The sequence below is a fragment of the Halichoeres trimaculatus genome, unplaced genomic scaffold (genome assembly GCF_033239565.1).
Source record: "Halichoeres trimaculatus isolate MK-OKI-2021-1 unplaced genomic scaffold, fHalTri1.1 fHalTri1_scaffold_10, whole genome shotgun sequence".
NCBI lineage: Eukaryota > Metazoa > Chordata > Actinopteri > Labriformes > Labridae > Halichoeres > Halichoeres trimaculatus.
This window is the reverse complement of record NW_027437187.1, coordinates 21,767,397-21,782,625: the sequence shown is the minus strand read 5'-3', so window position 1 is coordinate 21,782,625 and position 15,229 is coordinate 21,767,397. Positions and strand designations below refer to the sequence as shown.

Genomic DNA, 15,229 nt, shown 5'->3' with positions numbered 1-15,229 from the left:
AAATGCATGAAGGGGGATAAGCAGACAAAGAAATCGGGCAATCCAGAGTTGGCTGGAGGATGAATGTGGGGAGGACTGGAGGAAGATGAATAGACTGATAGACAGATCACTGAACACAGCAAACAAAGACAAATGGGAAAGAGGTGGTGCATGAAGAGAAATGTCTCCGCTGACAGCCGAGCACTTCTTGAGGCTGTGCACAATTAGCCTTATAAATAAACAGGAGGATATTGACACATTCATGTACAGTACTTGGTGAATTATTATGGATTTTCTTTGTGCATCTGTCTGTGCTTTTTTGTTGTGAAAATTTGATTATTTTGCTGCATTTTAAGTTACAGGATCTAGCCTAAAATCAATACATTGTTATTGTTATTAATGAGTGTTTCTGTTTTAATCCCACAGTTAATAATGCTTTCCAGTTTGCTGGCATCATCCACTGGATCAGCCTGGCTATTCTCTCTGTGTTCTTCACTGAGGTGAGTCTCTACGTTTCCCCCAGTCTCACTTACAGCTGAGGCAGCGGCCTGGCCATTAATGCTATGTTGTGCAGTATGTGAGGCCACTGAAGTACACCGACAGCTTCTCATTAGAATACTAACAACCCCTTGAAACGCCCCATGCCCTCTGTCACTGCTTGATTCGATTCTGATGAGGAGAGGTGAACTCGTGTACAGCCCCATTAGAAGTGTACTTAGCAGAAGTGACAGCCAAATCACACGGCAAAAACCAACATCAGTGTTCGGATTTGAGAAAACATGTATAACTGCTTTTATCAGAGCCGGCACAGCTGATCCCCCCTCGGGTTTTTCCATTGATTCGCAGCACAAACACTTTAAAATGCAGATGGAGCTTTTTTGTGCTGCTAGTTTTAAATAATTTCAAGGCTGCAGGTGTGCTCTATTGATTTCCATTTCTTTACAGCAAGCCACATTTGTCTTAGTTCCCTACACCAGAACACCCTACTGCTAACTTTTGTGTAGCTAAAGTTTTACTTATCAATAAAAGCCACCCCTCGGTGATACATTGACCGGGAAGAAACCGCAGGGTGTGTTTTTTTCTCTTTCTCTCTAGTGTAACCTTGGATATGGGAAATGAGGATGGGGGCTTAGAGGATGGATGCAGCAGATAAAAAGAGACAGAGGGAGAGTGGTTTGCCCTCTACAGCCCCTGCTGTGTCAGCACAAGCAGCTGCTAGCAGAATCTCTGATTGTTTAGATGAAATCCTGTCCAGCCACCTGTGAGGAGTAGAGTAGGATGTCATTGATGAATTAGCTGTGCAGGGATGAACAAAATCAGAATTGTAGTTGCATATAAATAAGGCATATAATTGGATACAGTGTGTTAGTCTGTATTTATTTCAGTCTTACCTTGTGTGTAACCTGCACTCTGTCCCTGTCTCCGTCCTTCTGTCTGTCTCAGACGGTGTTCAGGATCGTGGTGTTGGGGATATGGGATTACATAGAGAACAAAGTGGAGGTAAGCTCCCATGGGTCCCGTTAGTCCTGTTACTCTGGGCCCCTTTCCTGCAAAGTCATTCCCTCAATGTCAAACCGCAGTGGAAGCTAACAGACATAACAGTACCCATGTGTTTTTGTGTGTGTCTGTGTATTTCTCAGGTGTTTGATGGAGCTGTCATCGTTCTTTCTCTGGCCCCCATGGTGGCCTCCACAGTGGCCAACGGCCCCAGCAGCCCCTGGGACGCTATCGGCCTCATCATCACACTGCGCATCTGGAGGGTCAAGAGGATCATCGATGGTGAGGCTGGGAGGAGCCTTTGCTGTCCTCTACTGTCAGGTCACAGAGATAAATACTGCAAAGTGCTTTCTGTAGTATCAGTAAAGGTTTGCGCAGCTTTTGCGCCCACAAATCCAAGACATCGACTTTTTCACAAAGCATGCAGAAAGGGTTAAATGTTCTCCAACTGCGCTGCAGAGCAAAGAGCGTCTCCATGCGTCGATGTTTGTGCAATCATTTAAATGAGCCATTAAAACTCATTTTAAGCCAGGCAGACCCTTTCTATTCAAATAAACCTCAATACTTCCTCATCCACTAACACAGGCGCAAACAACCCAGCGCAGTTAGAGTCAAATATTTGTGTTTAGAAATATTATGCTCATCGTATTCAGTGATCACAAAATCATTTTACCTCTTGATGACCTAAAATGAACAAATCCATACATAAAGTCTATTAAGGATGGGTTAAATCAATCCAGAGCTTTCTGAGGCTCAACCCCTGTACATATGGCCTGTGCCATTACACACAACAAAGTACTTTATCTATTTCTTTTATCTAAACAAGTTGCCTTTTTCAAGCTTGCTTTTAAAGGTAAACTGAATTTCACTTTGATGTGTGTCACATATTTCACGAATTAACTCTTTAATAAAATACTATGGGCCTGCCACCAGGAAGAGGCGCAGAGCAGCTTTACAAAGCATGGAGGGGAGATTTGGCAGCTCATCATAGTCACAATTAGGTGCAAACTGGAGCAAACTGCACAAAGCTTTGCGTTAAATATCATTAGAAAGGTTTGCTGTGGAAACTAGACATTAGACCTTGAGATGGAGCAGAGAGCTGTGGCAATTGATACACCATTCTTAGTGCTGTTGATGGCCACCAACCATTCTTATTAAACTCCCTCCTTGATTTTTTCTCAAAGAAATTCAGATCAGGAATGAAAGTAGGATTTTGAATGTTATGGTAAACTTATCAGAGGAGGCTCACTTGCATTTATTTTATTACATGTGCATAAAAAATGCCATAGAGCATTCTGTGGAATGGGAAGAATGCTTTCTTAACAAAGTTGCTCCCCCTTGTGGTGTCTTTTTTTTTCATTATAAAAAGCTAAGCGTATTCACACAACACAACAGCTCCTCAAACACAGTTTAAAGTTATCAGCGACTTTTTCAGAATTATATAAAGGTAAAAAATAAATAAATAAATAAATAATTCTCAGTAAATGCATGACAGACTTTCACCAGGGGGAATAACAACAGTATGCGTTGTTGTGTTGTGTTGTTTTAGCCTATGTTCTGCAGGTGAAGGTGGAGATGGAGCTGGAGATCCAGCAGTATGAAAAAGCCAAAGCAGTGAGGGAGGAGCAGCTTGACCGTCTCACCCAGATCTGCCAGGAGCAGGCAGTATGTCTCTCTTCATTTCCTTTTACATTTCTTAGATATCATCTGCCTTGGAAGCTGTAGCTGCAAGTAACCAGAGGAGGGCAGCAAAGGCCAATACAATGACACCAAATTAAATCTCAAAAGACGGTCTTCGGAAGTGATCTCATATTGTTGCTGGAGTATATTTTACAGAAGTCTTATGGGTATCAGATAACCAGCACCAAGCATTATCTTAAAGCAGTCTATTGACTTCTTTACAATTTAATAACTGGAGTTCTGTGATGGCTTTAAATTGTCTTACTTGGCAGCTGAAATGTGTCTGTGCCTTCGCTGAGTGTTGTGTATTTCTCATTTATCAAACAGGAAAAGAGTGTTGATGATACACACTGGACTGTATATGTAAAGATGGTCTGTGTCGCACGTATTGTAGATAAACTGAGACCAATAAAATGCTTTAAAGTGGAGTGATTATTATGTTGTTAGTGAATTTCCTCACACTGGGTGTTAGAAATCTGCTCCCTCCAGCTCTCCTATTTGTCCCCCTCTCTCTTTTCAGTTTGAAATCAGGCAGCTGAGGGCCCACCTGGCCCAGCAGGACCTGGATCTGGTAGCAGAGCGTGAAGCAGCCATGCAGATCCACCATATGTGGGGTAAACAGAGCAGCAGTTTCCAGGAGGTGGATGGACTGGCCCCAGGGACCTCGGAACCTCATGGGCCAAATAAGACCAGAGAGCCTGGGGGGGCTGCAGGTAAATTGTCTGGAACGCTGAACTCCTTTGTATGGCAGGTGGTCTGAGACCCCTGTGCATCCAGGCTGTGGATGTGGATGGTTATGTTTGAAAATGTCCTGGGTGACTCTAGCCTTTCTTGCCAGAAGATGACAGAAATGTAAGTGAATGTATTCAGATTTAGAAGATTTAATTTTTCAGTTCTTCAGGCTAATTACAAGTGACACAACATATATCATAAGACTGTAACTTATTTATATAACTTGAACATTATATATCACTGCAAACCTGACACAGGAAGTAAACAGCCCCCTGCTGTGAAGCTTGGATAGTGTATTTACTGTACAGTGAACTCTGTGTGTGTCCTCTTCACAAAAACGCTCTTCTCATTCACATCAAAATTCTGGTGTCACACCCAGATGGACTATAAACCTCTTACACAGTGACAGGTCATAACTTACACAGTCTACAGCAACAAAGCACTGTCAGTGCAGGTGATGTCAGGGCTCAAAACAAGGAGGCTTTTCTTTTATCAAAGCCATAAATCATAGTGTGACCGGCCATGCATTGCTGTTACTCGTCAGACATCCTTTTAACTGGGGCTGCTCTTTATGTCACATTGAGAGATGGTCTCTGTCACAGATATGGCTGGACAATGAGCAGCCTCTTGAGAAACGCTCATAAAATTCATTTGTGAATCACAAACATAAATGAAAAAAGGATGTCCGACAGTCCTGTGGGACCTCAGCGGTTTGGTATATTTGTGAGTTATTTCAGTCAAGGGTTACTCTTAGATGTCGTCCTTTACCAAGAGTTTATAATTATAGATCTCCTTCAACAAAAGCTAAAAGTTAATTGAGCTACATATCAACAAACACTGTTTTTCCACTAATAATAAGTATCTTCTTTGATCCTGAACACTTTGTATCGGCTGAATCTTGCAGGACATGATATTGAGAGATAAAAGCTCACGTGATCTATGAATGTGACCATCCAAAAAAGCTCCAACTGGTTTTATTCCATCATAAAACACACTTAGTGTTCATTTCTCTCCTTCCAGATCACCATGGTCAAGATGACATGAACAACTACATCAGTCAGTACTACAGTGAGCCGAGCAGTGGTGAGCCTCCACCTACATCCTGCTTCTTTTCTCTAGCTCAAGTAGCACCATCATCTTTCAGGACCTCATATGTCCCTGTTCTTGCAGATATGGGAATCCCAGACCCTGCTCGCGTCATCACCACAGCAGCCATAGATGTGCACCTGCCTAACAACCCCAGCCAGCTCCCCTCCTCTCTGGTGAGTGCTGACGCAGTGCTGTCCAGCCGTCTGCAGCGAACCGGCAGCTCGGTCAGTGAAGCCTCCACCACCACAGTGTCCCGCACCAGCTTCAGCGCCCGACAGCACAGCGTCAGCAGCCACACCCTGGGCTCCACCACAGACTGCAGCTCCACAGTGCGAGAGGCCTCCACCTCCACGGATTACAGCGACCAACGCTGCTATCCTCCACCCTACAGCAGCCCTCTGGCATTGGGCACTCAGCCCAGAGGGAGTCCCAGCGCTGTGGTGCAGGAGCTGCTCTCCTCTCTGTCTGAGGACACCTGTCTCACACAGAAGGGCCTAGACCCTGTTAACCTGAAACCACCCAGTCCGGCTGGTTCTACCAAAACCAGCCCTGAGCTGGAGCACAGGCTCAACATCTACAATAAGAGGAACCAGGAGAGCAGAGTCGGGCTGCACTCCAAGCCTCTGATCCATCTGCAGAGCAATGAGCCTCTTCTGGAGGAGAAGTACAGGATGATGGAGCCAGTGGATGCTCCTGTCAGTCGCCTTTCAGAAACATAAGACTTACTTACACGTGGAGCTTCATGCCAGTCTTTCTTCAGAACACCCACAAAAGTGAAACTAAACTCTGGTGTTTAGAAGCCTGGGCTCGTTAATGGCAGATCCTCTTTGTAGTGAGAGGATAAGAGGATGAGTCCTCCATAGCAGCACAAAAACAGAAGGAGATGGAAGCAGAACTCGTAATGAGGCACCACTCATCAGGAATCAACTTTCAGAAAAACAAACACTTTTTTGAGTTTTATGAAAACTTTACCAAGAGAAACCAGCAAAAGGGCTCAAGCCTGACATTTTCAGACTCCTGGTTTTAGCAGAAAAACATTTGGCAAAGTTGTGGATTGATTTCTATGGCATGAGGGAGATGCTGGACTTATCAGATCATAACTAAAGGGCAAGAAACAAAGATTAAAATCCCTGCAAGCTACAAGGCATGGATCCATCAGACCTTCAGGTGTATCCGCTCTTTTAAAAGTCTGTGTAGTTTCTCCAAATCCACAGAGAGCAGTCCTCCTCAGCAGGGTACACTGGATCACACCTTTCTTATCTTTATCTTTCTATATTAACAATGTTAGCATTTTTATCAAAATTCTATAAATGTAAAGAGTGGGTCAAACTTTTCACTGGTGGATGATTCAAGCTTTTAGTTTCAATTAAGAGGTTTTTATCTTGGTATTATGACTAAAACCAGTGCTTACTGAGATTTTGCAAGAACAGCATGTCCTTCTGACACGTAATTGACTGAAAAACTACCTGAACATGATAGTTTTTCCATCAGTCAGGTCTAAAATGTTACCTTTCTAATGACTTTAATGTTTTAATGCTGTGTAAATATTTCAGGATTGATTTGATCATCATTTCACAGCAAAAAAAAAAAAGTGGGGTACGAGAAAATGTCTACGAAAATTCAAGCATGAAACTACAGTTTTTGCCTCTTAAACACACTTACAATTGAGTTGTTGGCTGGCGTTTTCTATCAAGATTGTGGAAAGAGGGCATTGTAACATGAATCCAATAAAAAGAAAACGTGGAAAAAGAGCCAGTTATGAGTTGTCATTTTAATACATGACTCTGCTAGAGCATCTCAATGAGTAAAATCCCCTAAATGATCAATACATCTTACAGTCAAATGTCAAGAGTTAAAAGTCAAGATGCAAATCAAGCATCCCCTAATGATGTCTTTTACTGCACCAGAAAATTAAGGAAGTAATTACAACCAGTACAAGCAACAAGCAAATAACACACTTCAGTGTTTATTTTTAGCTTGAGAATGGTCTCTTGTTTTCAGTTTGAAGTAGATGTTAAAATCCTGTTTGAAAACAAAGTACATGAAAGTCCACAACATAGGAAATATATTAGACCATTGCTTTCAGTGTCCAATGATGTCTTCTTCCAATGGACTCAGGTTTGAAGTTTTGTAGAACTTTATTTCTCTTTACTTGCCCAGGGCTTCAGTCATCTCTGGAACAGCCTGGAAAGAAAAAGTGCAGAAGAGTAAATATAAAATTCATTTTTTGGGGGTGGAAAATTTCTGGTAAATTTCATGGAAGTTTCCTGAAAATTTCCATGGGAATATTAGCTAGGTAATATTGAAAATTTCCAGGGCTTTGTTGTTGTAAACTCAAATGAATTTTTCTAAAATTCCAGGAAAGTTTGATTTTTTTTTTTTGTCATTATCAACTTTAATGAGGCTGTCAAAAATGATCTTAGTGGAAACAAAAAGACTAAATCCTAATTCATGCACCATGAATCCCGTTTGATCATCATTAGTCTCTACTTCACTAGCCTACAGTATTTCCATTGAGACTACATTTCTAGATATGGAGTCTAGAAGTCCTTTAAGGTAAGTTTTGATGATCAAACTGGGGTAAATATATAAATATATGTGATATAGTTTAACTTTAAGTTTAACTGACACATTTAAGTTAAACTAACAAATGCTCATCAAAATGTGTAAAATCTTTATGCCCAGGAGTTAGTCAGTTAGACTCAGTGAGAAAAATGTTGAATATTACATCATGTATATGACCAGGTAAATACAGTTAATAAAAAATCCCCCCCAAAAAACATTGATTTGTGGAACTTCCAGTGGAAACTTTCCAACTTTGAAATTTTCAGGAATTTTTCCAACCCTGGAGGGCCATATGAATGTCCTTCTGATAAAATTATTATACTGGCACTTCCTGCAGGTGAAGCAGCTTCTGATCTGTGTAACCAGTCAATGCCAAAGGTGGGTTGGGGTATCAACTGTCCATTTGAAGAAAAAGTAGAAAGTTCATCCATTTTAATCAGCCATCTGAGGAGTGATCACACGTAAGCTGATCTCACCCAGCAGGTCACAACTCTCTATTATTACTAACCACTGACAGAGTTTGTCAGGACACCTGTGCTGCTCAAGCCACACTGAGGGGCTAAATAAAACATCACAGACAGGACCCACACAAAAATATAACCCACTAGGCTTTCACAAGTGGTGCTGGACTCCACTCCTGGCTCACTATACTCAGCTTCCAATGAGATACAAGAAATCAACTAAGCGTGTAAAAGGCCTGGCAAGAAGAGGCTGATTAGAGAAGTGAAACCTCACTATAAGTGCTATCGATTAATTTTATACGCTTTGCAAAGCTAATGTTTTTCTTTGTTCATGGCAAGTTCAGCCACAGCTCTCCCCTGATTAATTCAAGAACTTAATAATTTAACAGTCACTCATTTCCATTGGGTGGAATAAGGCATCGTGCAAAATTTATTAGTAAGAATGCAAATGTTATATTCTGTCACTCAAGACGCTCAGCTATGAAAACATGCTGAAAGTCTATCAGATGCTGAGTGTTTTAGCCTTGTGGTTTGGATGCTACCTGACTTCAGATCACAGCAACATACTGAAGCAGCGCTTTACCTTGAAAAGATCTGCCACCAAGCCATAGTCCGCCACCTGGAAGATTGGAGCTTCTGGGTCTTTGTTGATGGCAACAATAGTCTGGATAAAAACAGAATGTGATCAGATCATTCGTGTGAACACTGACGTTTCAGTCAGACTGTTTTCCATTCTGGTATTGATAAATTTTCAGTTTTTTTTAATAATATCATGTAATGATTGTAATGATTGTAAGAAAGACTCAACAGAGTTGTGGCTAATTTACATCAAGCTAAAGAAAACCTGGGATTTTCATCTATCTGATATTTGAGACAAAAGGTTGGAACCTTGCTGTCTTTCATTCCTGCCAAGTGTTGGATGGCTCCAGAGATCCCAACAGCAATGTACAACTCCTGTGAACACAAACAGAAAACAAGACTTGTTACCTGCTTGTAAACATGAAGTCTAATATCAGGTACACCTCAGAAACACTATACAGCAGTGCTGACTAGAGATAGACCAATTATCGGCCGAGCCAATTATCAGGGCTAATATTTGGCATTTTGGGGCATATTGGCATTTGCCTTTTTTTTAATCTAAAGACGATATGGAACCCATTCAAAACTGTGTTGTTTCGGCTCTGATGCTTCTCTGCACAGAGTTTCTCCCTGTCTACACTATGGAAGCCCTAGATGGTCATGTAAAATCAGTCATGTGAAACCAAACAGTTAATTCAACTGCATTACATGCCTGTAGAAGGTAGCACAAACTCAGTTCTGTCTAGTTTTATTGCAGTTACATTGAAATTTTGGAAAACTGTATTTACTGTAGAAAACTTAAGCTGTTTATTTTTCAAAGTTTTCATTTAACTTTGTAAAGCATGCTGCTAAGCCTGGGAGTAGTTTAATAAACATATAACTGTAGGCATCTGATTGCAGTTAAGTGTTGGAGTTTTTATTGTTCAAAATTTTTTACGCCAATATTTAAATGAAATATCAAAATATCAAATATTGGTTATCGGCCTCCTTGCCTACTAATTATCAGTATCGGTTTCGGCCCCCAAAAAACCATATCAGTCTATCTCTAGTGCTGACCGCTGGCTTCATAATTCAGGGGTGTAGTCTATCAAAGGGTTGCTGGGATGCAAGGGGTCAGTAGCCCCCAAAACCCTGCTATAAAAACCTACCCTGCCTTTCAAATTGATGCAGTTCAGTATGAATATTTCAGAGCTGATTTAAGTTTCAGAGGAGGACACGATTTTCTGAACAAAACAGTTGCACAAGGGGTTTCCATAATCCCGTCACAGACAAGACAGACCAAAGATTTGCATTCTAAAATTAGTTAGTGAGGTGATTTGATTATTCCCATGGGTTAAGAGCCAGGAGCCTCAAACAATATAAGCTAAATTTCAATTACTTTGTCTATTTATTTTTTTTCTTCCACCCCTACTTTTATTTTGCTAACTTAATTTGTTTGTGTTTTTTGGGAGATGATTCTGAAACTTCTTTGCTCCCGTTTTATATAGTGCAGTGTGTTAGTGAACACACTTCAAACACTTTTAGACGTGTGGGGTTAAAAACACAGACTGGATTTAAAGTATATTCAACCAAATTCAACAAGCCTCTCAAAACATTCTGAAAATCCAATTTTGACAGTCTGGCCCAGCCTGAGGCAGACATCCACTGCACACTCTGCTATAATGGATCCACTAAACCATTTAGGGTCCTAATTGTGCCATAAAGTACATTTTGCAGAGCCTAATGTGTGGGTAATCACAGCTGGGGTAACTCAGCTGGATCTAATAATGGGAGGATAACCTTTTTAAAAGGGCAGCGCATCCACTCTGTTCATCCTGAGTTGCAGGCGTTTTTCGTAAAGGGAAACAGGCATTTGTCAAAAGTAACAGATTTGTTCACTCTGATATTAAAAGTGAGGTTAAGTGTTCGCTGGCTAAACTTTTTGAACTTTACATTTAAATACTGTCTTGATCTGTTGCATAAATTTAAATACATTCAATCAGGAGACATTTATAAAAGAATAACTTACTGGTGCTACAATTTTGCCAGTCTGTCCAACCTGCATGTCATTGGGGACATACCCAGCATCCACTGCAGCTCTGGATGCACCAACTGAAAAACAAACAAAGAAACTTGATGTTTGAACTCAACAACTGTAATAATAAAGTGCTCATGTATTTCATAACCTAAAGTGATAATCCAATTCTACCTGCAGCATTTAACTTGTCAGCAAGGTCGTACAGCAGCTTGAAGTTCTCTCCACTCTTTAAGCCTCTTCCTAAGAAAAGAAAACACAATTTTATAGAAGCTCAATTCTTAAATAAATTTAAAAAAGCAAAAAACAAAATAAAAGCAGTTAAATGGGATGCTATCACAGAGTTACAGTATGTTTCATCTCTCAAACAATTCAGCAATTAAAGTCAAACTTTTAATGGAAACTTCATTCACAAAGAGTATTTGAATACAATGCTTTATCATCTGCAAATCATATTAAACACGAATAACTAAAAGACAAAAAAGATAAATGCAAATCTTATTTTACCTCCTGACACAACAACTTTAGCACTGGTCAGCTCTGGACGGTCGCTCTTTGTCAGACTCTGTTCAAGCCACTCAGAGACTCCGGTGGGAGCAGACGGATCAACTGTGTTCCACAGAACAGAGGGTCAGATATTAAATGGAGGGACATTTTATTTCATTTCAAGATGTAATAATAAACAAACAACAGAATATTGAAAATCTAAACAGAACCATACTTTCCATCTCTTAAATGAATTGATGTTAGTATGAATGTAAATAATCTACCTGCTTCTGATGAAGCACTTCCTCCTTCTGTTGCAGCTGCCTCAAAGGACGTCCCTCTGACAGTGAATACCTTGACTGGCTCGTTACATTTAACGGTGCTGAGGGCATTTCCTGTAAAAATCAAAAGTGCATCACTGATTAAATAAGCAGTATGGTAGCATTAAAGGAAACCACTCTGTGTAAAATCAGATTGGAAACAATAAGTGGTCTTTGAGTTTCATCTCATATCACATGAAGGTTGTACCACGATTAAGTATTTCTAAAACATTTGAAAACAAATGAACAAATATAAGTACAAAGGTTCAAAGGTAAATGTGACTTTATTATATGAGTATCAGGGCTTACCAGCATAAATGGTTCTGACAAAGGTGTCTGGAGACTTGATCTCAATAATATCTGAAACTGGGGCAACATCCAACTTGGCAGCCACTCTGGGAAGCAGATTCTGCAGAGGGAAACGAGGGAAACGAGGGAAACGATAAGTAAGAAACAACATGTGCTCTGATCATACAGAAGTACCAGGAGGAGAAAGAGTGTATACAATTCATGAACCAATACACTTACTAAGAGAAAGACAGTGTTTGCAATATGGGATTTATATCATCAAGAATGTCTGACTTTTAATGACTGTGATGTTAGGAGTGTGCAGTGGAATAGAAAATATCTTCAAAGGATCAGTAGAAAACAAATGCCTTAAAAAGTACAGATGCATTAAGAAAACGAAACAAACAAAATATCATGGAGAAGTTCAGTATTGCATGTCACATTTATTATTTTTAAGGGGTTAATTGAAGTTCTTGACTCATTAGATATAACCTAAACAGGTCAGGGTTTTTTATTTGATCTTAATATATATGGCCTACAGATCACATGAAAGATTAACTATTAAATAAAAAGAACTTTAAAAAAATCAGATGCAGCTGTTTATCAATGATTCTTATCAAGTTAGTGTTTTGTCTCAGACTTACCTTTCCGAAGGCAGAGGCTCCTGCACAAATGTGAGTGTAACTGAATTGTTTTTGTGTTGCAAGGATAAGTGGGGTCATCTCCTCTGAAAAAGTAAAAAGGCAAAAGAGGAACAATATGAGATGTATGGTCTGCCTGTGACCAGATTTTCACATTTGAAACAATACAGTACTGATGCAGATACATTGGCAATCGGTACTCAACGGTACCTTTTTTAGTACTTTTAAGTGTTAATGTGGTAATAAATATTAATTTTTCCAATAATAAGATCTAAGAGTTTTTCAATCTAAACATATCCCAGCATGCGTAATGCACTTTCTTAATTTAACTGGGAAACGCTGAACTGTTTCCAAGATAAGTTTCAAGTCAAGTTTTTGGACAGATTTTTTTTGTATTCTGGTTTGCCTCAGCTCAAACTTTTCTCCTGGGCCATATGGATTCAAAGTGGATGCTCATTTCAGCGTAATCAAGCTCATCAAGCATGAGAGTGGCAGAGGAGATCAGCACCAGGTTCTGTGTCCTTGCCTTTTGATTTTATGGAGGCTGAAACCCTGTTCTGCTGCTACATTACATACAGGAATGGCCACTACTGCTTCAGTTAGCATTTTAAAGTCTGTAAAAGTCTGTTGATTTAATGTAAATTGTTACTTGGTGCTTCACACAGAATTTGGTTGAAGTACCAAAGTACCTAATTCTGTACCCATCCCTACTCCAGATCTAGTCAACTTGATTTGGGAGCAGAGAAATCTGATGAAACAATCCCTTCTTCCTCAGCTAATTCAAACCACTGAGTTGTGTTTGTTTATTTGTTTGGGAATGGTCATTGTAGGTTTTTGCTATTAAGAGTCGAACTCTGTGTCAGTATATTCAGCTTCTTGAATGAAGTTTTAAAAACAACAGGCGTCATTTCTGTCACATACCTGGCAGGAAACCTTTGTAGGAATCATGCTGAGCAACCAGAACTTTCTTCACACCTTGTACCTTGCTGATCTCTTCCACAACCTGAAAGACATAAAACCATTTGATGCACTCTGCTATATTCTTGGCAGCCTCATGTTTTGGCTTCAGATGTCCAGTTATGCCAGGACAACAACTTAAATATATCAGAAACACAGCTATTATGTTTTTTTCTTCTCACAGATCAGTTCAACAACCCTACCTTGGCACAGTCAGTTCCAGCCACCAGACAAGATACCTCTCCCCCCAGCTTACTAGCAGCGGTGATGGCATTGAGCGTGATAGGGGTCAGCTTTTCATTGTTGTGCTCTGCTACCACCAAGGTGCTTTGAAACCTCTGGAGGAGACCAGTCTGTTGGAGAAGAGGTTGACAACTAAATGAACAGATTCACAAACAGAGTTGGATATCCAAGTTGTCCTTTCTTCTGGCATTTACATTAGGGGAACTCAGGACTTTACAATCTTGTTGAGCTTTTAGTGTACCAGAATATCATATTTACCATTTCTATGATCTATCTATGATATTAAAAAAGGCAGGTGAATCAGCAGGTTACTGATCAAATATTTAACAGGGCTGCCGCTGAACACATTGCTTCGGGGTTTGTGGAACAGGTTAGTACCAGCCTCATCTGGACATCACTGGACTTTACCGCTGCACAGAGGTCATTCACATCAAGCGAGACGTTATTTAAACATTTTTTCAAAAACGGACATTGCCTGTTGTTGTTTCAAACCATTTTGAAATGAAACTCTTCGTCTTAAATCAAGTTACCTTTTTTAGGTAACACTTGCAGCGTCAATGACAAATTGACAGTTTCGTAACAGCTGTGTTTGGAGTTTCATAACCAATGGAGTACCTATGCTAACACCAGACAAGAAACACAACGTCTCGATTTTTCAAAAACCGAAATAAGTGTCATCGTCACACTAAGGTCAACCAACGCTGGTTTATGTTTTCTTAATGAAACCACTGTTGATCGGACAACCACGACATGCATTACCTAAAGCTGAGTTAGCTTGCCAGCTAGCAAGAAAATATCTCAAGAAAATAAACACGTTACGCTACTAACTCGCCCGTATACTCAGACTGCCATAAGACGATGTTTTACAAATACTCTGTATGTGATCTGAAGTTACAGCTGTAACATTCTTACCAGTTGTTTCAGATTTGTTTTGCTGAAAGCTCTGTTCATCCTGGACCCTTGAACGCTGCTGCAGACAAAAACTGTGCCAAAGGTCGTATGACGTTTAGACTTGTTCTCGCGAGATTACAAGAGGTGGAACGAAAACTTCCGGTCATATCACTCACCAAGTTTTGACTTTCTTCTACAAAATTAACAAGTGAAAAAACGCAGCTATGTTTCAGAAAAAATAAAAATAAAAGTTACACGACTGTTTTTAATAATGATTAAAAACGTACTGCATATAGTTACTTTATGTGTAAAATTTCCTTTTATCAACAGTGCAAAATTACACGATTAGCGTTGTATTACAACACTTTTTCGGCAGTAATATTATTATTAAATTTTCTTTTATGCAAACGCTAAAGTTTTGCACGCATTACAACAACCCCACAACATCCGTGTGTTGTGGGGTTGGACTTAAAATTCACAAGTTAATATCGCAGCACACAGAATTATTTCAGGGTCTGTATATTCTATCGTGGATGGAGGCTCAATAATCTAGCCCATCATCTGAGTTTTCTCACACACATTTGAACCGTAGACTGTACCTTTAAATTGTTATTCTATTCATTGAACGGTTTGGCCACACAGTATTGATGCAGGTTATGATTTATCTGCCAACACAAAGTGTTCAACAAAAACTTCTCTTCAATGCATCGTGTTGATGGTCCCTCATTTTTTTTTTACTAATTTTTTACTAAAAATGTTGAATATTTATTATTGATAATATTATTATTAGAGATTTACTGTATGCAT

General features: G+C 39.8%; 2 protein-coding genes across 3 annotated transcripts in view; one reads left to right on the top strand and one right to left on the bottom strand.

Moving 5' to 3' along the window:
* tmem266 (transmembrane protein 266) overlaps positions 1 to 6,702 on the top strand; it is a 32,377-nt gene extending 25,675 nt beyond the window's left edge. For both annotated transcript variants that reach the window (XM_074677033.1, XM_074677034.1), the window contains exons 6-12: positions 406 to 479; positions 1,423 to 1,479; positions 1,620 to 1,758; positions 3,026 to 3,141; positions 3,677 to 3,869; positions 4,909 to 4,971; positions 5,059 to 6,702. In XM_074677033.1, the coding sequence (XP_074533134.1) occupies positions 406 to 479; positions 1,423 to 1,479; positions 1,620 to 1,758; positions 3,026 to 3,141; positions 3,677 to 3,869; positions 4,909 to 4,971; positions 5,059 to 5,696 (1,280 nt within the window). In that variant the 3' untranslated portion in view covers positions 5,697 to 6,702. The remainder of the gene's footprint in view (positions 1 to 405; positions 480 to 1,422; positions 1,480 to 1,619; positions 1,759 to 3,025; positions 3,142 to 3,676; positions 3,870 to 4,908; positions 4,972 to 5,058) is intronic.
* A 67-nt stretch (positions 6,703 to 6,769) lies between these two features.
* Positions 6,770 to 14,565, bottom strand: etfa (electron transfer flavoprotein subunit alpha). The gene is made up of 12 exons (XM_074677037.1): positions 14,444 to 14,565; positions 13,492 to 13,641; positions 13,253 to 13,334; positions 12,335 to 12,417; positions 11,712 to 11,811; positions 11,367 to 11,477; positions 11,104 to 11,205; positions 10,771 to 10,839; positions 10,591 to 10,673; positions 8,892 to 8,957; positions 8,587 to 8,667; positions 6,770 to 7,161 (listed from the first exon to the last, which is right to left on the bottom strand). Exons 1-12 carry the CDS (start codon positions 14,480 to 14,482, stop codon positions 7,126 to 7,128), a joined length of 1,002 nt encoding a protein of 333 aa, XP_074533138.1. The 5' UTR covers positions 14,483 to 14,565; the 3' UTR covers positions 6,770 to 7,125.
* Between the last annotated feature and the right edge of the window lie 664 nt (positions 14,566 to 15,229).

Bases quoted from the DNA above. Each gene is read 5' to 3' on its own strand.
- etfa (XM_074677037.1), bottom strand. From the start codon at position 14,482: ATGAACAGAGCTTTCAGCAAAACAAATCTGAAACAACTG. The intron at 13,335-13,491 runs GTAGGGTTGTTG...TATGTCTTTCAG, and splicing joins CTGGAACTGACTGTGCCAAG to GTTGTGGAAGAGATCAGCAA. The intron at 11,812-12,334 runs GTAAGTCTGAGA...TTCCCTCTGCAG, and splicing joins GAGCCTCTGCCTTCGGAAAG to AATCTGCTTCCCAGAGTGGC.